The sequence below is a fragment of the Scyliorhinus canicula genome, chromosome 11 (genome assembly GCF_902713615.1).
Source record: "Scyliorhinus canicula chromosome 11, sScyCan1.1, whole genome shotgun sequence".
NCBI lineage: Eukaryota > Metazoa > Chordata > Chondrichthyes > Carcharhiniformes > Scyliorhinidae > Scyliorhinus > Scyliorhinus canicula.
This window is the reverse complement of record NC_052156.1, coordinates 153081953-153105242: the sequence shown is the minus strand read 5'-3', so window position 1 is coordinate 153105242 and position 23290 is coordinate 153081953. Positions and strand designations below refer to the sequence as shown.

The following is a 23290-nucleotide window of genomic DNA, read 5'->3' as shown; positions in this document are numbered from 1 at the left end:
CCACCCCAGCCACCATTGTATGAGTCAAATATAGCATAGATGTGCTTTTCACCGCATTTATCTTTTTGATCTGCTGGATGCCATCAACATGGCTGAGAGTTATCCTGATAGGTCCATTTTAAGCATTATTCCTTTCTTGCCATGCCTGGTCACTAAATTTAGTTATTTGATTACTGAAAGCCTCCAGAAGCAAAGGAAACAACCCTTTGGCAGTTTGCAAGCCTTTAAATGACTTCAAGCCCTTCCAGTTAAAATGTCATTAGCAGGCTGAGGGGCGTAGAGGGGCTGGTTTAGCACACTGGGCTAAATCGCTGGCTTTTAAAGCAGACCAAGGCAGGCCAGCAGCACTGTTCAATTCCCGTATCAGCCTCCCAGAACAGGTGCCGGAATGTGGCGACTAGGGGCTTTTCACAGTAACTTCATTGAAGCCTACTCGTGACAATAAGCGATTTTCATTTCATTTCATTTTTCACTGGACCCTCATTATTGATCCTGTTATTCCTCCGGTTACCCATTATACAGATGTTGAACTACTCTGAACTACCCTCAACCAATCACTCTCTTAAGTAAGCTGTGACATAATGTACCGGTCCTGAAATACCATCAAAATGCCCAGAAAACAAATGTTTTTATCTGTTTATGTCATTGTCATGGAGATCTATTCACCTTGCTGGGAGTTACGAAGGGAATCAGAACCAACGCTGCATAATTTCTGGCTGCAAAATCTGTACACAATGCGGTTCAAATAACTAATCTAATTGTAACCTAACATGCTCACCTTTTTTGTTTTGTGCAACACTAAAGTTTTCCTTTTTTTTTGCATTTATAAACAGGAAAAGCAAAAGGAAAGGAGACATAAAGGCAAAAAGGCATCAATGGTAAATGTCCTGTCTTGTTGCTAAATAGCCTCTTCCTCCTCCCACGTGTTGAAATCAAGACTCACAATCTCGGTAAAATGTGCAATGTCATATGGAATTTACTGGGGGCAAGCATAAGGTTGTTCATACAGGACCAAAAAGATTAATTTTTGAGCATTTTCTAAGATGATGATTGTAATAATCTTGCCAAGGCCAGTCTCCCAACTCCATACCCCTTTATTTATGGAGTGGAAAAGGCCGAAGCCATGGCTTACATCACACAATCCAAGCCCAGGGATTTACGGAATATCAGCCTGGGTTGAAGCAGCGTGTTTTAAACTCTTGCTGCTCGTTTCCCTTTAAACAAGCTCCTGCCCCACAATAGGGAAGTTCATATTCCACAAGGCCCACGGGGAGATCTAGTCAAAGCCCTCCATGTCCTTTGTGGCCGACATAACATCTCTCCCCTCTTAAGTCCATTTCATCCCCAGCATCCCTGCTGTGAGAAAGTCCCTTCTGCTGCAAGAAAATCCCTTCCACCACTTGGCGATCCGTCTGAGGTCAGTCGAGGGTGGGAAAAGGTCTGGTGGTGTGAGCCGAAATACTTTGTTTCTGGAGGAAGTACCGAAGAGTTATGGACCCAGGTTCCCTTGGGGCACCAGATTCCTCTGCTTCCATCTCAGGATCCGTATCCCTGTTATCCGGACAGGCGGACGGACGGTCGCTGGGTCAGCTTCAAGCTATTTCCCGATTCTGACAGCTGCCACCGCCAGGGCTGCTAACGAGGTTTGCTCGGGGTAGACTTCCTGCTCCTGAGGTGGTCCAGGTGGTTCCTCACAACCTTATCTTGGACCTTTACTTTGTATGACAGTGACCTCATTTTCTCCATTATGATCCCTGGGACCCAGTTGGGACAATCTCCAAAGTTCCTCACGTAAACCTGATCACTGTTTCCAATGTTATTTCTGTTCCTGCAGAGTTGTAATTTATTTTCTGGTCCTCCTGTTGGGACTCCACCCTCCCCACCAGGTTTGGGAATAGTGTGGTTAGGATTAGTCTCGTACAAAACTGCTGTTTGTTTAGCAGTTCCGATGGGACAATTCCTGTTCTGTGAGGACTGGTCCTACAGTTGAATAAAATGCAAGCCAATTTAGTCTCTATGGATGCCCTATATTGTTTCTTCATGCCAGTTTTAAAAGTCTGCACCGCCCGTTCCAGCAGTCCATTTGATGATTGGTGATGAGGGGCTCTTCTGATGTGTCTGATGCCATTGGATAACATGACATTTTGGAGCTCACTACCAGTGAAAGGCAGTGCCGTTATGGGAAACCAGGACTTCTGTTATTCCATGAGTGCAGGAACTCTGTCGTAATTTCTCAATTGTAGCGTGGGAGGTAGTGGAGCTTATGTGGTGTATCTCCAACCATTTGGAGTGTGAATTTGCCAGGATCAAAAACACTCACACCCATGGCCTGCCATGCCACTATCATTGACGTGGGGAGAATGAGGGAGGGAGATTTTCCTGGCGTGGGTTGCACTGTCTTGCCATGCCGTGATATCAGAGCTGAGGTTGGGCTACCATCACAACCTCTTCCAATGCTGGTAAAGGAGCCAGGCTTGTGGGCAGCAGGAGGTGAGTCAACGCATCAGCATTAGCTATCCAGGTTCCAGGGTGATATTCAAAAAGGTATTCATAAACTGCAAATAACAGGGCCCAACACTGTATCTAGGTGGAAACAATAGGGATATTTCCATATCTTCCTTAAAAAGCCGGTTACTATTATGAAACGCCTACCCTGGATATATTGGTGGAATCTTTCATACCAAACACAATCGCCAAGCGCTCTTTCTCAATTTGAGAATACCTCTGCTCGACATCCGAAAGGTTCCTGGATGGGTAGATCATGGGCCTTTCTGTTCTGTCTTTCCAACGGTGGGAAAGTACCGCCCCAGCCCCATAAGGGGAAACACCACATGTCAAAATGAGCTCTTTCTTAGGGTCAAGATGGGCCAATGAGTTGGATGAAAGCAATTGTCATTTAATGCTATTGAAAGCCTTCAACTGTGGTGCCTCTCAAGACCCTATTTGGTACTACCGTAGGAGGGTATGCAAGGGAGTCAGTAAGGAAGCCAAATTCGGTAAAATTTTTCATAATAATTTATTAATCTCAGGAAGGATTTTAACTCCATGGTGTTTCTTGGAGTTGGTGCTTCCTTGTTGTTCTTTACCCTTGTCCTCTACTGGATGTAAACTCTTTTCATCCACCCAATAACCAAAGGAGGTTCATTTTCTCGAAAAACACATTGTTCCCTCTTCAGGTGTGCCCCAGCTCTCGAGAATTTCTGCAAGATTTCTTCTAGGTTTGCCAGATGCTCACATCCTGAAATCCCCATGACCAAGTACATCGCCACTTTGGGTAACCCTTGGAGTATGTTCTCCAAGATCTATTGGAATATGGTACACGCTGATGAGACCCCAAAGGGCAAGCGAGTATACTCATATAGGCCCTTGTGTGTGTTGATTGTAAAATACATGGGGGAAGACTTGTCTAATTCAAATTGAAGATAGACGTGGTTTATACCCAACTTAGTGAATGTCCAGCATCTGCTAAATTGGCGTTCAAGTCTGTGGAGTTAGGTGAACAAATCGAGTTCTAATTGACTGGTTAATTGCAGACTGGAGGGGTTGAATAGCCTACTGATTTTCCTCTGGCTTCTGAACTCCCGTGGGCATCAGATTGGACCGCAGAGGCATGTGCATTGGGCAAATATCTGTGATCAGTTATTCCTTGCGTTGCAGGCAGATAGTCCCAGTCTGGATTCCATTTTCAATGTCACTGATACAGATCTTCATGAATCAAAGGTAAGAGCTATTCAGATCAAGCAATGTACTAATCATAACCTGAGATAGTAACATTGATACTGTGGACAATTCCAATCCCAAATGACAACTCTGAATGGTTTCAGGAACCAAAAGGGAATTGCGTAATAAACACTAAGTTTAGTCCTTTGAATGAATCTCGTCACCAGCTGTTACCTATTATTCTCCATTCCAATACCCTTCATTCTAAATATTAACAATTGGGTGATTTTACAAAGTGACGCAGATTGCATATTTCTTGAGGAAAACAGAGTCCAATTTTTTAAGAATGGGATACAGAGGAAGAGTTTATGGTTTTCACAAAAGGACAGACTGTTATCAGGAAGGAGGCTAACTGGACTGTATTTAGGAAGATGCAACTAGATCGCAATGAGTGCCATTATGATCATTCATCCAAAACAGGTGATGAGTCAGAGGTGAATCCACCAAAAGGATGAATGAACTGGAGGCTGGGCCATATTCAGCTTCAGTATTTGAGTACCATCGGGGGACTTCCTCTGCCCCAACTGGAGAGTTTACTGAATAGGCAGAATGCGGAGTGGGCAGAAATAATGGCAGCTCCATGAGCAAATAACGCCAAAAGGTGGCAGTAACAGGGAGCGGCGGTAGACTGGAATGGAATTGACTTCCTGGATGGCAGTTAACCTTAGTATTATTGTGTAGTCAGGAGAAATACTTGTCCACATGTACTTGAAAATTGTAAGTTGTGTCCTACAACTATTGTAGCTTTTAATTTATGGGCTTTTAACATTTATAATACTGTTGCTGACCCAAATATCAAGTCTTGACTGCCGTAATCATTTACCTCTTCTTTGTTTCAATAAGTATGTGTTTCAACCTGGTTAAAAAATACATTGTCCAAGGTTTGCTAAACTATTTGAGGTGTAAATGATTTCTTGCTCAGCTGCAGGCCTTCACATAGAAGATGCCTCTCTGCAGAAGCTTTCTAGTGCCTTAAACCAATTTCTTTCCTTCACTTACACAGGATCATTCACATACTCACACAGATCCAGATTCTGACAGAGATTTGGGAAATTAAGCTGCTCCGCTCATTTACCAATTCAAATGCGAACCTTTAATTGCTGGGATGTTTTGACAAGTGATCTGGACGTCAAAGAGAACCTATAGCTCTTCACACATAATTACATAGACAGGCTTCTCTTTATAAAAAAAGGAAACTGATATGGATTTGTAACAGCTGTAATATGTCAGCGATTTATTGCTTACGGCACATAAAAACGTAGATTGAATGTGGTAAAAAATATGAAATGGTAGATGGGTCTGATACATAGGAAGATTAAGAGGGAAAATGACGGGTTTGCTAAATGGAAATGAAATGAAAATCGCTTATTGTCACAAGTCGGCTTCAAATGAAGTTACTGTGAAAAGCCACATTCCGGCGCCTGGTACGGGAATTGAACCGTGCTGCTGGCCTGCCTTGGTCTGCTTTAAAAGCCAGCGATTTAGCCCTGTGCTAAACCAGTAATTAGGGCAGTTTGAGTCACCTGGAGGCAACTCACTGTTTAATCTAATGGCCATTTAAAATGCAGTGAATTCATTCATTGGTCTTTTAGGAATGGGCTTGTTGCAATGCCAAGGAGCAAAAATGTTTATGTACGCTAATCCCCAAACTGCTTTGGAACAGAGTCTATTCAGACAGTTGACTGAATAGTTGGCAAAAGTTGACTTGAGAATAGGATACATGCACTAATATTAGGCTGTTTGAATATTAATGTGTGAATGCTTAATTAATTCATATGAAATTCATTTCGGAGGTGTTACCCAGCTATATTAAATAGGTTAACGCTACTATTAAAATAGACGTCCAGGATACAATTAGATATTTAAATAACAATTTAACTTCAAGGCAAGTTTTATTCCTCATCACATTGGCAAATTAATCTGAAAAAAAAATTAATCAAGAAATTATATTGTTTTTATGCTGTAGGTTATGCTTCCTAATTGATCTATAATTGTTGCAATGAAGCTATGGAATATTTTACGATTAAATAAAAGTAATTGCCCTCAACCTAAATGGGAAAAAGTAGCTTTTAATCATTAGAAAGGAAATTTCTCAAGAAGAAAAACAGATTTTTGCTTTACAGTGTCGTCGAACATAATCCACCTGATTCAAATATTTAAGCATTAAAAAAGAAAGGGTGATTGTGAATGATTAATGGATCCTTTTTTATTAAAAATGTGTATTGTTATGGGCAAGGTTTTGTCCAGGATTTTTAAAAATGTTAATTTCATCCCTCACCATTACTGTGTAACTAAGTGAAGTGGAAGTGATGTCTTTTCTGAAAATGTATCCACTGACAGCGGATACATAGCTTGTTGAAGAGGTTTGCTCTATTCTGCCATATTATGCTGTGCGAATAACTGCATGGGACTTGAAATTAATTAATCCCAGTGAAAAGAAACCCTCTAGCAAAATCATGGTTAATGTCTGTTCATTCTTTCAGCTATCCAATCCCAACAGAGTTTCCCTTTCACTCTGCCGGCATTATCACACAACAGACCGACTAGGTTTGAAATGTTGCCGTCCTATAAATTTGAAGAGCAAATGTATTCATTGCACGTTCACATGCTCAGATGATGATCCAGGTGCTAATGTGATCTTGTGTCAATGGATGGAAAATTATGTGGTACGAGCGCACTGAATCCCTTTAGTTACTCCGCTGAGCAAGACGAATTCCTGGCACGCACATTCACCTCAATTTTTTTTTACAATCCAATTGGCGGTAGCCTCTTCCGTCCATTCATTCTTCTGCGTGTATATTGAATGAACAAAAATGTTAGGGAGTGGTGGCTAGTGGTGTAGGTGAACAATGGGATTTAGGATCTGGGCACATATGAAAGGTTAGGTTAAAGGCACAAAACAGGATCGGAAAGATTAATTGAATGCTGACCTTCAGGATGGTGAAGTATTTTTGAAGAACACGAACAAATGAACAGGGTATATATGTACTGACTACTCCTTGCCCATGGGAATCCAGAATCAGGGGCAAGGCAGACAAATTTGCTCATGTTGCTTTGCAGACTTGCTTCAATTCCTGGGCAGCCTGCACAGTCCTCTTCATTGATATATTTGAAGTACACCTGAGTAGGGTATTGGCCCACACTGTTGCTTCCCTTGGAGAACTGATGCAAGTCTGTGCAGAACGAACTTCTTCGCTATAATTTTAAAATGAGAATTAAACTAGTAAAAAGTAAACCCAGCAAACAAATCATGAAAAGGGATATGAACGTGTGGAATGCGCTGCTACAAGTACGATAGATGGTCATTTAATTGAGCTATTTAAAAGAGAAACACTTATTAAAGGATATTTAGAGCTAGCACGGATAACAAACTACCATTGTAATCTGAATTGATCAAGTCACCTACTTCTGCTCCTATGTTTAAGGATGAGGGCTAAGTCAGATGGCTCATTGGCTTAAAACAGTACTCTTTTATATTTGGAATTTTAGGTCAAACCTAACCTACTATGAAGGGATTCAAGCCTTGAGAATCATGGAATGATACAGCACAGAAAAGAGGCCATTTAGCACATTGTATCTGTACTTCTGTTTAAAAGAACTATCCAATTAGTCCCACTCCCCTGTTCTTGCCCAAGGACATGTTTTCCACTCCCAGTATCTAACCTACTATGTTTTGAGCCTATATCCAACATCCATTCAGACTTTGCATTCAGCTTATAACTTGCTGATTAAAACACTTTTTTCCTTATGGCTACTTTGTGTTTTTTTTTTGTCAATTGCATTAAAGTTCCAATCTGGTTCCGCCTGGATCAAGTCAACAGTTCAGAATTGCTCTGATATGACACTAGCAATCTCGTTCTGATATCAGTAATTTGAAAGTGAAAAAACAGCAAGAACAAGGTGTTGTGCTGAGTTGGACTGAAGGCAGTTGTTGTGATGGAGCTTTACACTGCAACTAGCCCTCATTGTCCATGACCCACAAGTGACGATAGAGAATGAATCGGTCATTCCTCATCAACATCATCCCTCATCTAGACAACAATTATTTGAGGATTGTTCAATACAGCTTATACAATGATTTTGCTTTGGGGTGGGGCACGAGGCAGACCCCCCAAGTCTACCTTAGCTGGCACAGGGATCGAACCCTGCCTTGTTGCTGTTGATTCCGGACCAGTCATCTAGCCAACTGAGCTAATTAGCTCCCGACAAACACAATAACTCACCCAAAAATGTAAGAACATTACAGACTAAAGATACACACTGAAGTTTATCAAAGATGAATGGATTTGTCCAGCTCCCTTTCCTGAATATTCACACTTCATTTAATCCAGCTCTCGGTGAACAGACCGCACAGCATAATATCAGCAAGGTTTTCACCTCTGAGAAAAGGTTCTGAACCAAATTTGCGTCCAAGAAATTCAGAAAAGAGTAATAATATTCGAAGAGTTTCTAAATTGGATTTGCCAGTGTGTATTTTCAACCCATATAAATAAATTATCTTGTTTTATAAGAGTATTTTCTTCAGCTGTGTTAAAGTGTGATCTAACATCGGAAAGGAAATGTTTTATTAAGTTGCATTTTGTGTTTGTGTTTAAGTTTTGGAAGATAAAAATAAAATATGTCTTGTTAAATAAAAGAAATGAATAAACTATTCTTGTCTTCAAAAAAATTCTCCTTGTGAACTTTATTAAACCATTTGGGTGTTAAGCATCATCTAAATGAGTTTTTGAATGAAATTCTGGTAGGGAAGATCACATGATTAATGGAACCCACTGGGTTTTCTCCCACTGTCCAAAGATGTGCAGGTTAGTTGGATTGACCATGATAATTTGCCCCTTAGTGTTTAGGGATGTGCAGATTAGGTTATGGGGTAATAGGGATAGGGAGGGGTGGACAGGGGCGTGGACATGGGTAAATTGTCCTTTCAAAGGGTCAGTGCAGACTCCGTGGGCCAAAAGGCCTCCTTCTGCATTGTAGGGATTCTATGATTCTCCTGTTTAAATCAAATAGATCTAGTGGACATGAGACAGACACTTTAAGTTTGTTTGAAAAGTTTGCATTAAATGGCTGAGTGCCAAATTCACCGTCCTCGCTTGCAGCGGTAGTGGGTATGGACTTGCAATGGCGAATCCGGGCCCAGATCTTTTAGGGCTGAGGCAGCAGAAGGCACGACTACCAATGTTTAGAGTGATAAAAATCATAGATGTGCAAGATGCGAGAAATGGGGGAGGGCACAGATGGTGGTGGGCTGGAGGAGACTACAGTGATAGAAATATTACCTAAATATTACTTGGGGCTTTTTAATGGGAATAGACTTTCGGCCTAATCATAATAAACGGGTGCAAAATCTACACGTCACATTTTGCAACACATATCTCAGCTTTCAATTAATACTTTAAAAAAGGGCGTGTTGAATGATGTCAGTTTGGCATCTTGACAATTTATATTTTGCTGCACAATTATAAAAATTATAGAATGATTACAACACATAAGGTGGCCATTTTGCCCATTGTGTCTATGCCAGCTCTCTGCAAGAGCTATTCAGCTTGTGTCCTTTTCCCTGCATTTTCCCTGTAGCCCTGCAAATTCTTCTCTTCAGATAATGATCCATTCTCTTTTGAAAACCATCATTGAATCTGCCTCCACCACACTTGTAAGCGGTGCATTCCAGACTTCAATCAACCACAGTGTAGGAAGGATTTTTCCTGAAAAGGCAACACCTTAAATCAGTGTCCTGTAGTTCTTGATCTTTCGGCAATAGCCATGATGTGGAGATACCTGAGGAAGGAGCAGTGCTCCGAAAGCTAGTGATTTGAAACAAACCTGTTGGACTTTAACCTGGTGATGTAAGACTTCTTACTTTCACCAATAGGGAAGAGATTCTACTCTGTCCAGACCCCTTGTGATTTTAAACACTGTTATCTAACATCCTCTCAACCTTCTCTTCTACACCTTCTCTGATCTTTCTACATGATTGAAGTTCAGCATCCTTGGAATCATTCTTAGGAAAGTTCTATTCACCCCCTTCACATCTTTCCTAAACTGTAGTGCCCAGAAGTGGACACTATATTGCAGTTGAGGCTAAACCAATTGTTTTATACAATTAAAAAGGAGTTACAACAAAAGTTCTCTTGGGGGGTTTTTCAAAGCACATTGATAAATTTGGAAGTATAAGTTCTGAATTGGCCATTGGATAGACGTATAAAGCAAAATGTCATGTGGTGCTGAAAAATAGACCTAAACATTGTACCCCACAATGGCAGTTCTTCAGGACTGTGAGTCTTGCTGTGGTCTTGGCCTCATGAGGCATATGCAGCACCAGAGTCATACCTTAATTTGGATGCAATCTTCATTTTCTTAGGTCAGGCAGACCAGGAGATCCCAGTTTCAATTTCTGCTCCCCACCTCAGCCAGAATGATTGTAATACTGCAGCTGGCCTCAGTACCACAGGAGATGGAGGAGCAAAAAGCAGCAAAAGCTCCTGTTTCTTGTCACTACCCGTTGCCCCACGTGCCCCCCCCCCCCCCCCCCCCCATAAAGAATTAGCAGATATTAGTTGAGGATTGAATCGCGCTTGGCTGAGATGCCAGAGTAGCCAATTCTGGTTGGGGCATATTCCTGGAGGGTGCATCACTCAGCTTCCTGTCTCATTTGCTCTGCCCCCACACTCTTACCATCAGTCACCCAAAGTCCATCTGGCAATGCACTGACTTCCCAAGCCAATTGGAAAGGACGTAGCCTCTTAGTCGCCCTATTAGACTGTTAGTCAAATAGCCTTTCCAATCCCTCTCTGATACATTTTCAAGACAATAAATGAAAGCATTCAAAGGAACTGAATAAAAAACATTGGCCGAGATTTTCTGACTCCCACCATGGCGGGACCCATAGCCGGGGATGCAGCGGAACTGCTAAAACCCAGCGGACAATTCCGGAGGGGGATGGGGCCAGAAAATCCTGCCCTATATCTTTTAAAATATCCCATCCCCGGAGTTGCTCGTCACAGTGTCCTGGAGATTAACCTTCCATTCTTGAAAACTTCAAAGAAATCGCACGGGCTTGGTAACCTTTGTGAGCTCCTCGCAAAGTCAAACAAACTGATAAAATCTTAGCTCAAGATGAAAAATGCAACTTTGTTGAGGTATCAGGTGGGGGTGTACATTACCCTTGTAACTGCAGCTCAACACAAGCCAGTGCCTTCAGATCAAAAAGCAAATAAGCAAAAAAAAACCCCAATAAAATGCATAATTATTATAGCACAGGGGACTATTCAGCCCATTGTATTTGTGCTGATACAAGCACTCCTGCTAGTCTACTGCTATTATATTCCACATTTTAAAATGCATTTCAATTTTTTTCAAAAGGTGCTACAGTCTCAGTCACAGATACTTATTGTGGTTAAGCATTCTATGTTCTAGCAATTTTGTGAAAAGAATCTTGGGCGCGATCCAGCAGACTTAAAAGTAAGATCCCTCCCCAATTTCTGGAACCCTCCAATTTCTAGACCTCCTCCAATTTCTGGATCTCCCCTCCCCTCACCCCCAACCTAGGCCCCTGGGAAATTCCCCCTTCCAATTAGCAAGGCCTTCACGGACCTGACCCCTGGCAGTGCTAACCTAGCACCCGATTGGCATTGCCAAGGTTCCAGGCTGGCTGTGCTGGGCGCTCGGGTGCCGGAGTTGTGCTAGGGTGCCACCCTGCTCTGTCCCTGGCCACCCGGAGGTCTCTAATGCCCTGCGAGACCCCGCGAGGTGCCGTTGTGTCTGGTCCACGTTTGCGTGGATCAGTACTGATCGGCGCCCTGGCGAGGTCTCGCAGGCGTGGCTGTTAAGTCCCAGGTGCCATATGAGCCGTTGCCCAGGAATTCAAATCAGCCACTAGGCACATCTAAATATACAGATCTGGATCTCGTCCAGCGGTGGGTGGAGTGAGTTGGGGGGCTCCCAATCAACCTCATGCCTGACTTGGAGCCCGATTTGGGCGTCTCGCGCAATTCACCCCTCTGAACCACGCCCTTCTTCTGACAACCTTTGAATGATAATCCTAAATCTATGCCTCCTTGTTAACTCTTAACCTCTGATGCAATAGAGAAGAAAACAAAATCTGGATCTGTCTTTAGCAGGATCCTTAAACTGCATGCAAAATTCTAATTGTCACCAAAGGGAGTCATTTTAACTAATCCCCAAGACCTTTTAGGTTCTTCACCTTTGAGATGCAGGCATCCGCCATAGCCTGAACCTCAGAGTGGGCCTCAGTTCCCCCAGGTTAGGATGTTAATAGTTGGTGAGACATGCATTTTTAAAAATAAATTTAGAGTATCCAATTCTTTTTTTCCAATTAGGGGGCAATTTAGAATGGCCAATTCACCTACCCTGAACATCTTTTTGGGTTGTGGAGGTAAGATTCATACAGACACGGGGAGAATGTGCAAACTCCACACAGACAGTGACCCGGGGCCGGGATCGAACCCGGGTCCTCGGTGCCATGAGGGTGAGACATGCATACCCACACCAATTGCATGCCAGGTTCAGGTTAAGGTCAGGGCACAGGAATTTCCAATTTAGGATTTCCCCACCGCGGCTCCATCTTGAGGAATGGCAGAATTCCCTGTCAGCCGGGACTTGGTGGAGACAGGATCCAGTCACAAATACTGCACCCTTTTGTCTTGTAATTTGGTCCCACTGTATTTAAACTTTATCTTACCCCTTTTGTGTTTAAATATCTCCTACTCCTGATCCACTGTTTGATCTGTCACGCCTCCAACCAATTATTCTGAGCTATCCTTTCATCCAATTCAAATTAGATCATTTCCAGTCTTTATCCCGGACTCTCGTTGCTCTTTATTTATTTTCACTGGGAACGTAAATAGGTTACCTAAAAGGTTCACTATTTCCCAAGTGCCTTTTCCCACCCTCCCTCAGTATTTCCACGTAATTACATTAGTTTACCACCACAACCCTCTCAAATTTTCCAATAAATATCATCCCCAATTTCTTTCTCACTATTTAGTAGTCTAAAATGTACTCCTAATATAGCATCAAATTCATTATTTGTTTTTGCCTTAATACATTTCCTCGAGTTTCCTTCCAATGGCTGTAATTGTATCTTTGATGAATAATTCTTCCCATGTTTACTTCTCAATCTTTGAGAATATTTTAGTCTGGAATAGTTAGCTGCCAGTCTGTCCATAGCTGAAGCTAAGTGTCCTTCCATTACAAGCAGTGCCTCTGGTTCCTTGACTCCAAGCTGCTGCACAATCACATCTAAAAAACCTCAACTATTGGCCTCTCTTGCACCTCTTGCATGTCTTTTACAGCACCATGCCTTAAGTTTCCTATTCTTAAGCTACTTTGCCCTATCCCCACATTGGCCGGAATTCTCTGGCCGTATGCTTGTGGCAGGATTCTCTACTCCTGCCGCTTGTCAATGGGATTTCCCATTGAAACCACCCACATCGCTGGGAAACATGTGGATAAGGGTCCGCTGCTGGCTGGGACAGTGAATTGCAACAACCGGAGAATTCCAGCCTAATTAGTTTTATTTGTTCTCCCCATTCTCCCACATGTCAAACCCCTTGAATCACCCCGTAGCCTCTCGATATCATGTAGCTTCCCAGGCTGAGAACGTGGTCCAGACGGCCACAAGGAGGTAAGCATACTTGCCTCTCTACTTCTTTTCTCCCTTGTTATGTAAAGGTACCTGGAAGATGAGGAGATCAATACATTCCTACACTGGCAGAGGAGTAAACCCTCACCTCACCAGTTCACACAGCAGAATGTTGGAGGTCCAATGAGCTGGGCCATTAAACTGCACTTGCATCATTTCCTCTTTCACCCCTATGTTGAATTGGAGCAACAGATTGCTCTCAAGGAACTGGGGCTGTTGTAATGAGTTAAGGCACATTTTTAACAAATAATAAATACAGAACTTTTTTTCATCGAAACTCTTGATTGTGCCACACTGACAGTTTGTTGGGCGGCACGGTAGCACAGTGGTTAGCACTGTTGCTTCACAGAGCTAGGGTCCCAGGTTTGATTCCCGGCTTGGCTCACTGACTGTGCGGACACTGCACATTCTCCCTGTGTCTGCGTGGGTTTCCTCCGGATGCTCCGGTTTCTTCCCACAAGTCCCTAAAGACGTGCTTGTTAGGTAAATTGGACATTCTGAATTCTCCCTCCGTGTACCCGAACATGCGCCAGAATGTGGCAATTAAGGGCTTTTCACAGTAACTTCATTGCAGTGGTAATGTAAGCCTACTTGTGACATTAATAAAGATTATTATTATTAGACATGATACCCAGAGTAGCATGCTGTATTTGCATTTTGCATTCTAGTCTGCGCATTCACTGGTTTTCTCCCATTCTCTAATTAGACAAAGTATGTTGATTGCAACATCAAAATGCAACAATTTGCATTTACATAGCACCTTTAACATAGTAAAATAGAAGGTTGTAATATGCACCTGGAGCAGGTAGATAGCCAGAGACATAGCAAGGCTATTGGAGTGACTGCGGGGCATTCTTTAAAGCAGTAATAGGTGCATCAAAAGTGCCAAACGTGTTCAGCTTGACAATTACCTTTTGCGATTATTTTTTTCTCACAGTATCTCTTTTCAAACAGGTAGAGCAAAATCCATCAGAGAGTTCGGGAAAGATTTTAGTGAGGGTACGAAGGATGGATTCATGGAAGGAAGACCAGGTAAGTCAATCTGTGTTCTCATCGTATTCCATTTTCAAGTTCGCCTGTTGGCTCTTATCCTGGTTTGGATGGTAGAATTGAGAGTTTTATATAAGAAATCACAAAAATGATTGCAGGCTAAAAATCCTGCTCCTGCATGTAATTATGTATCCCATGCACCTCCTAAACCATGGGGGCGTTTTTACGGCAGTGTTGTGCCCAGTGCAAATTCCACTATGTCGGGAGAGCCCAAAATGGCATTTGCGCTGTGCACAAAACAGTTTCCGATGCTGCCAGCCCGTTTCAGCTGGCATGATCAGGATCTCGACCAGAAAATGAAAGAAACTGATCATTGCCCATTTTGCATTCATTTTAATCTCACTCGTGACAAAAGCTTTCAAAAAGGAATTGAATAACTACTCGAAGGTAAAAAAAATTGCAGGGCTCATGGGAAAAGGCAGGGCTGTGGGATTAACTGGATAGTTGTTTCAAAGAGCTGATGCTGGCACAATGGGCAGAGTGGCCTCCTCTGTGTGTGTCTAATATTCTGCACAATAACTGTAGTGATGAAAAACCACAAAGATTATTTTAATGAAACAAATTATATATGGCAGGATTCTCCAGTCCCCAGCCACAGGTTTCGCTGGCGCGGGATTCTCTCTTCCCGCCACTTATAAATGGGATTTCCCATTGAAGCCACTCCACGCTGCCAGGAAACCCACGGTGAGGGGTGCGCTACCAGAAGGAATAGAGAATCCCAAAGGCCGTAAAACTTCGGCTGTTGGGAATAGTGGCAAACGTTCAGATCTTTGCCGCTGTTGAGCATTGGGCCCCAACGGAAGTCCCATCCTGTGTTAATCTAGGGCGCTTATGTGAAAACGTCTACCTTCCAGAGTCAGAGATACGCTACCCAAACTCCTCTGTGGATTCCTCTGACACTGTAATGCTTTTCATCGAGAGACTTAGTGCGCTATTTAACGGAACAGAACAAAGTCCAGATTTGGAGGGGTTTAGCGGGAGTTTCTTGGCACCTGCAGCACTGAGAAAGTCCCTGCTATTTCACGATACATTGCCTGTTTTGGCCTTCGCAGGGAATGCTCTTTCATCTAAACTCTTACATCACTTTGTGCACTGGCAAGCTGAGTATACAGGAAGAGTATTCACCGCCCCAATCTTTTGAGCCCCCTCAGCCACTCCACCACAGTCTCCGGACCCCTCCCGCCCAACATTGCGGACAACGTACCTCTTCCGGGGTCCTCAAAATCCCCCTCACCCCACCTCTTATGGGGAAGGTAGCCTGGGCCTGATTCCTGGCATGGGCATTCTGGTACCTGGGCACCTTGGCACTGCCAGCCTGGCAATGCCCCTGCCAACCATGCAGTGCCACCTGGGCACCTTAGCATTGCCAGGGTGGCACTGTTAGGTTGCCTGGGTGGAAGTGCCAAGGTACCTGAGTGCCAGCAGGAGAGCCAGGGTATCACCCTGCCCAGAGCTCAACCACCTGGGAGTCTCCAGTGGTCTGGGAGACCCCCCCAGGTGCCATAAGACCTAGTCTGTGTTTGAGTGTATCAATGCTAATCGGCACCCTGGCGAGGTCACCCAAGCGAGGCCGTTAGCTCCCGAGCAGCAGAGGAATATGGCACAGACATATGAAATAAGCCTAATGACTCACTTAAACATGCTAATCTGGATCTTTCCCAGGGAGGGCAAGACCCTTTTTTTCACAGTATCCAGACCCAGATCACAACGTCTTGAGAGATTCCATTAAATCTCGTAGACGTTTTGAGCCTCTTGCGAGATTCAATGGTCTCCTGGCGTCACCTAGTCGGCCGCGACAAAACCGTTAAATTGCCCTCTTTACCTAGATGCCCTAAACTTACCCAGAAATTTACACCAGGATGTGTGGAAGGTGGTTGAAAGTGATTGACAGCAGAAGCTGTACCAGGAATTAGTTTTCTTAAATAAAGGGTGAAATTCAACTAAAACATTTCTAGGAGCGCAATTCTCTGGCCCATTATGCTCGAGCAAGAGGACAACATGGCCGGAGAAGCTTGGGAGAGCCATCAAGCGGGCTTCCCGGCACCCTCTGCACCTCGTGGGATTCACTTGTCCCGCGAGGCATCGGATTCGGAACTCCGTCCAAAAGGGACGGGACCAAATGACGCTTGCTGAAGTAGGTCGGAAACCTACATAAGGCCTCCCTACCCGGGATACACTGACTTCCCGAGGGAGGCTGCAGCATGGCGCCAATCAGTGCTGGCCCACAAGAATGTGGAATGGCACCTGGGGGTCACCCAGGCCATGTGTGGCCTCTGGGTGGTCAGGGTAAGTGCACAATGGCCCCTTAGCTCTCTCCCTGGAACGTGGGCAACTTGGCACTACCCAGCTGGCACCTTGGCACTGCCACCCTTGCACTGCCAAGGTGCCTGGGTGGCACTGTCAATCTGGCTAGAGCACTGCCTGCATGCCAGTGCAAGGGTGCCTGGGTGCCAGGGTGGCACTGCCAAGGGCCAGGCCCTGAGGGGGGCCATGTCCATGAAAAGAGGGTGGGAGGATTTAAAGGGTGGATATGCACAGGGCATGTAAGTAGAGGCCTCTGGGAGGTTGGGGGTTGATGGGTGAGGGTCCTGGAAGGGAGTGGGATCTGGAAGAGGGCTTGGGGGGGGGTGGGGCTGAAGAGGGGGCCACCTCAAGGGCCCCATTGCAGGGCGTACTCACTTGGGGGATGTGGAGTAGAGCCCATGTGTGTGGGGATGACATTTCCCATAGGTGGGGATGCAAGCTCACTTAGAGATCGGGGCGCCCTTTAACATGGCTCAATCTCTGAGTTCAGCTCTGCCGGTGAGTTCCCCACCATTATTCAATGACACTTCGTCACTTTTTTGGAGCCTGGGGAGTTTCTCAACGGTTTAGCCCACACTGAGCACTGGGGAGCTGAACTCCGAGATTGGGCCGCCATTTTGAAAGGGTGCCCGACGAGAGTGAGCTTGTGGGTCCCCCAAACCCTCAACATATGGGCAATATCATCCCCCACACACATGGGCAATACCTAATGGCTCATTTAAATATGACATCTCGCGAAGTTTGGTTGAATCCCGTGAGCAGAACCTTGCAAGAAGCCTCACGCAAGATTCAACAGTCTCGTTGTGGCACCAAGTCGGGCTGATTAATCTCAACCAAAATGCATCTAATAGCAAACTTATTGAACAATCCCCAACCTCTCCCTTCAACACCCTCGCACAACAACGACCCTCCCAGCCAACCCTCTCAGGTTTTTATCTGAAGCTTGTAATATTTACAGGTTAACAATTCTATGTCGCAGATGCGTCTACCGGGAGCTGCAGGAATGAGAGAAGTAAAGAAGAAATTGGGGGTAAGAAACGGTCTATTTTTGACAGCGAAGGTGCTGTATGTAATTCATCCATAATTAACCAGCAACTGAGAAAATCACATTCTTGAATTTCAAAACCAAGCTGCAACAAAATGGCTTTTGTAACAACCATGAGAGAGGTTTATTTTATAAATATGACTTTGCCAGTCTTCCATCCAGCCTCCGGCTCCTCCTGCGAGATCATAGAATTTACAGTGCAGAAGGCCATTCAGCTCATCGAGTCTGCACCGGCCCTTGGAAAGAGCACCCCACTTAAGCCCACCCCGCATCACATCCCTGTAATCCCACCAACCTTTTTGGACACTAAGGGCAATTTAGCATGGCCAATCCACCTAACCCGCACATCTTTGGACTGTGGGAGGAAACCGGGGCACCCGGAGGAAACCCACGCGGACACGGGGAGGACGTGCAGGCTTCGCAGAGACAGTGACTCCGCTGGGAATCGAACGTGGGACCCTGGAGCTGTGAAGCAACAGTGCTAACCACTGTTGTCACACATGAGTTGAACATTCAGGGAATGGTACCCCTTCCAATTAATGAAGGGCACTCGCTGATGGCCCGGAGTGTGCAAGGAGACATGCGTGGACTTGGGATATTCGGGGGATAGCGGAGATTCCTGCAGGTCGGGCATTTTGGTGGGCCTGGTCCAGCTCAATGTTGATAAAGTCTGATGCCCGGGCATACAGGGCATCCGTAACCTCACGGATGCACTTGTAGGCTGGAGCTTGGGAAAAGTTGCACAAGTCCAATCGAGCCCTGGAATGAACCAGTTGTGTAGACGTTCAAGTCTGCAGTGACCTTCATGGCCACCGTGAGCAGGTGTCATCATCATCCATGGGGTGTTCGGTCCACGAGGACATGGCACAGGTCTTGCACTATCTCTTTGTTGAGACGGAGTCTCCTATGGCACATGCTGTCCGTCATCTCCTCGAAAGACCAACGATGCCTATAGACCTTGAGCTGTCACTGGCATCCCCCTCTAGGTTCCTCCTCAGCTTGATGGAACGTAGGGTTTTCAGGGAGTGCAGCGGCCGCCTGCACATGGGGTGCTGCCTCCAGTCTGTGTTGGCGCTGCTGTCGCCCTCTCCAGCATTTGCCTGCCTCGGCTGCCACCAGCAGCGCGAGGGAAGTCTCTGTGTAACCAACATAACCAGTCATAAGCAGCCGTATTGTCATATCTGTAAGCAATTGGAGAAGGAGAGAGACCGAAAATCAGTTAAGGCTTACACCCTGGGATTCTTAAATCACCCAAGCGTCTCCCACTCTTGCGTGTCACGCCTTCTCTCAGAGTGCTATCCACCAAGCCAGTTGTGCTGGAAAACCTCTGCACACCCACCCCGGCCACAGCTGTGCAGGCCCCTCCCACACGGCCCAATGTCAATGGAACCAAACCCTGGCATCCAGATATTCCACAGGCATTCAAGTAGTAGTTGGATACCCTTGACTTTCAATGTGTTTAACCTGCGGGGATGTGCCAGTTACATACAGCACTCACCACACCAACAACAAATGCATCGGCAATCTGCGAAAGCATTGCTTCAACGGCATGATCAGGTGGCCCATTTGGAATAATGTCACGCAGCAGGTTCCACAGCGTTTTCTTGTTTCAAACCAGATTGCCTTCTGGACCCATACGCCTCCCTGATCCCGGTGTTCCAGGACCCAGCTATCTTGGAAAGAAATAGTTCTTCTTTCCAGCTACAGGAAAGGAAGGAAACAGCAACAGCAGCGTCCAGGCACCTGCAACGACCAGCAGGAGCAAACAACAAACACAGGCAGTGTTTGGTAGGACAGACAAGCCATAGCTATGGTTGTCCCTGTTATAGGTATCCACAATATTTATAGATGGCTTGAAGGCCTCACAGACGAAAAGCCCCTTACCTCCCTGGCTCAGGAGCGACCCCTGACTTGGATCGCTTCAGCCCTCCGACCAAGCCTAACCTCCCGTTACATTAATTTCAATCTCGCTAATGAGATGGAAATCAATGCAAATGAGACTCAATAATATGCTCGCAATATCTGGGTGAGATCCGGAACTCGCCAACCAGAGTGGGACGATTAGATGGCAAACTGGTTCGCGTCTGGCGCGAATCTCGATTTTGGCCTTTCCCACTATTTACTCCCCTCGCCCAGATACGTGCCGGGCGCAATGCGGTGGTTACTTCGCGCCCAAAGACTAACATTTGCATGTTATTGCTCTTCTCCTTATCTGTGAGTGGACAATTTATATAAAATTGCATTATTTTCTGAGGCGCCTATACAATTAATTATTATTGAATACCATAAAATAGATTTATTTTGTTAACTCTTTCCTCAGGAGTCTCATCTCAATATCAGAAAGTTGAAAAGAGAGAAGGTAAATTGCTTCCAATGAAAGAAAATGTACTCAATCATATCTCAGATGCTTTTGCTACCTGAACTGTGGATCCTTGCTTCATTTAGCAGGATAAGGTCATGAAGATTGCTGCTCCCGCATTGGAATTGTCGTCACGGAAAGGTCATAAGGTAAACATTTTATCATTCAAAATTCCGTTACCCGGTCCAATCAGAATCATCTTCATCTGTTAGACATTTGCAGTTACCTGGAGCTGAGTGGGAAGAATCCTGATCCTGAGGTGACAATTTCACACACCAGTTTCAACAGTGAGTCAGGTTGCCTGCCCAGCCAACAACGTTGTGTTGCTATAATGAAATAAGCAAAATACTGCGGATACTGGAATCTGAAACAGGAACCGAGGAAGCTGGGAGAACTCTTCACCTCCGCCAGAATCTATCAGGAAAGATACAGAGTTAACGCCTGGAGTGTGGACCCTTTGTCAGACTGGATGGGAGGGAGAATGTAGAAAATGAAACAAAGAGTAGAAACTTTAAGAACAAGGACCAGATGGCCTGCTGCGTGAGGGGGAGGGATGCTTTGCATTGAGACAATACATACGTGGAATATTTTTTTAAAAGAGAAGAAAAGGCGGGTTTGACGATGGGAGCGAAAGGTCAAAATCTAACATTGCCGAATCCAACGTTCAGTCCCGAGGGCTGCAACATGCCCACCCAGAAGATGAGGTGCTGTTCCTCCAGCTTGCGTTGGGCTTCACTGGAGCATTTCAGCAGGCCAAGAGTGCACATGCGGGCATGAGAGCGAAGTGTTGAGTTAAAATGGCAAGTGACACTAAGGTTGGGGTCATGTTTACGGACTGAGTGAAGGCGTTCCGCATAGCGGTCACCCAGTCTGCGTTAAGTCTCCCCAGTGTAGAGGAGACCACATTGGGAGCAGCGAATACAGCAGACCACATTGAAGGAGGTACAAGTGAAACACTGCTTAACCTGAAAGGAGTGTTTGGACCTTGAGCGGTGAGAGGGTAAAGGGGCAGGTGTTGCATCTTCTGCGATTGCTTGGGAAAGTGCCCTGAGAAGGGGATGGGGAGTTGGGGATGTTCCTTTTAATGCGGAGGCTGGTGGGGTGAAAATAGAGGACAAGAGAGACCCTATCATGGTTCTGGGAGAGAGGGAAAAGAGTGAGGGCAGAGGTCCGGCAAATGGGTTGAACCCGGTTAAGTGCCCTGTTAACCACAGCTGGGTGAAACCTCGGTTAGGGATAAATGCAGACATGTCAGAAGGACCAGTTTTGAAAGTGACATAATCAGAACACATGCGACGGAGGTGGAGAAACCGGGAGAATGGTATAGAGTCCTAACAGGGAGCAGGGTGTGAGCAGCTATAGTCAAGGTAGCTGTGGGAGTCGGTGGGTTTGTAATGAATATTGATGGTCAGTCTATCACCAGAAATGGAGGCAGAAAGGTCAAGGAGGGGAAGTTAAGTGTGGGAGATGGACCATGTGAAGATGAGAGAGGGGTGTAAATTGGAAGCAAAACTGATTAATTTGTCCAGGTCCAGATGAGAGCATGAAGTGGCACCAATACAGTCATCGATGTTCTATGGCAGATCTGCTTGGTTCAGGTATCAGACTTCTGTGTCTGCGACAGAGATTGACTTGTTTTCTCATTGTCAAGCATGCTTTCTTGGTGTCTATTTGTCTCTTAAGCCAGTTGTTTACACATTCACCCGAACATTCATAATTCATGCCAGAACTTCCGAGCTCCAGGACATTTTATCTGTGTTGGGGGGGGGGGGGGGGGGGGGGGGGTACCCCAAAGATGCCCAGGAGAACCACCTCCCACACTCCCCACACCCCGCCAGAAATTGCTAGGTAAGGTTTGCATGGAAATCGGCCAGAAAGTTCAACAGTTTCGCTGCAATTGAATCCATCCGAATGTATGATATAAATAACAAATTTCAGATGGTCCGAACTGTCTTACCAGAGTAGTTACCCAGGATAAGTAGAATAATTAAAACCATTCCTAAATCCTGGGAAACTATAGTACTGTCCCCTACACAACCCTCCACGGATCTCCACACATCCCCTGACATCCTCATAGGACGCCCCCCCCCTTGTGATCAGCATGTCTCCCAATGACCACTCACGCACTGACCAACCCTCCTGACCACCTACCCCCCTACTGACCACACAACCCCTCACACCCTCACTGACCACCTGATCCTTGTCTCCCCACTAACCATTGACCACATGGCTGCCACACCCGCACTGACCACACAATCCCCCCCCCCCAATACCCAATCCCCTGAACACCCAACCCTCTCCCTCATGGATCATCTGACTCCCCCTGACCACCCTCCCCCTCCCCCACTGATCACCTGATCTTCCGACAGACCGAACAGCCATCCCTCCCCAAGCACCTGATATCCACCCCCCCCCCACTAACCACCTGATGCCCACCTCCCCACTGACCACCCGATCCCCCAACTAACCGATGCATCCCTCCAACCAGCAGAACCGCCATCAACCAACCAACCGATCTATACCTAAACCAGCCAAACCCCCCTCACTTACCGCAACCCCCACCCCCCATGATTGAAACCTCCCTCCCTGCTCCCCACTACCCCTCAGAAACATGCCACACTGGACTAGACAGTTCTGATCCGATCTGAGTCAGATATCAGATGAGGAAAGGAGTGGCTGAGTTTCCAGGTAATAATTTAGGAGTAATCTGGTTGCCACTTCACGGAGGTTCAGACCCAGTATTTCCGACTTTCTGTATTGTAGGAAATTGAGTAGACCATTCTGCTCCCATAAAGCCACTTCCACCATTCATTTAAATTATGGCTGATCTGTGACTCTGCTTCTCTTCTACTCTTTAACAACACATCATTTGAAATACGATTGTTTCACCAGCTGTAAAGTAGTGCGCCCTTGACTGGCTCCCTTTCAAAGGGAATTGGCCCATTTGTGTGAAATTATCTGTCTGATTTCAGGTGTCATATAGTTACCCTAGCCCAGTAAGTAATAAGAGGAGATCCACTAAACGCTGTGTTCATTACCATATTTTAGATACACATATCGGAAATTGTAATAATGCAGATATTTTTAGAAAACAATACAGTCAAAATGTTTGCTATTGTGTGTGTGTTGGCAAAGTGAGCAGAGGAGA

At 45.3% G+C, this 23290-nt stretch overlaps 1 protein-coding gene across 1 annotated transcript in view; it reads left to right on the top strand.

The window, feature by feature from the left end:
* Positions 1-23290, top strand: part of LOC119973530 (collagen alpha-1(VII) chain-like) — a 528770-nt gene that overhangs the window by 329666 nt on the left and 175814 nt on the right. The window contains 6 exon segments of the mRNA XM_038811804.1: positions 834-878; positions 3658-3720; positions 14339-14416; positions 17718-17768; positions 20104-20142; positions 20229-20291. Coding sequence (XP_038667732.1) covers positions 834-878; positions 3658-3720; positions 14339-14416; positions 17718-17768; positions 20104-20142; positions 20229-20291 — 339 coding nt within the window.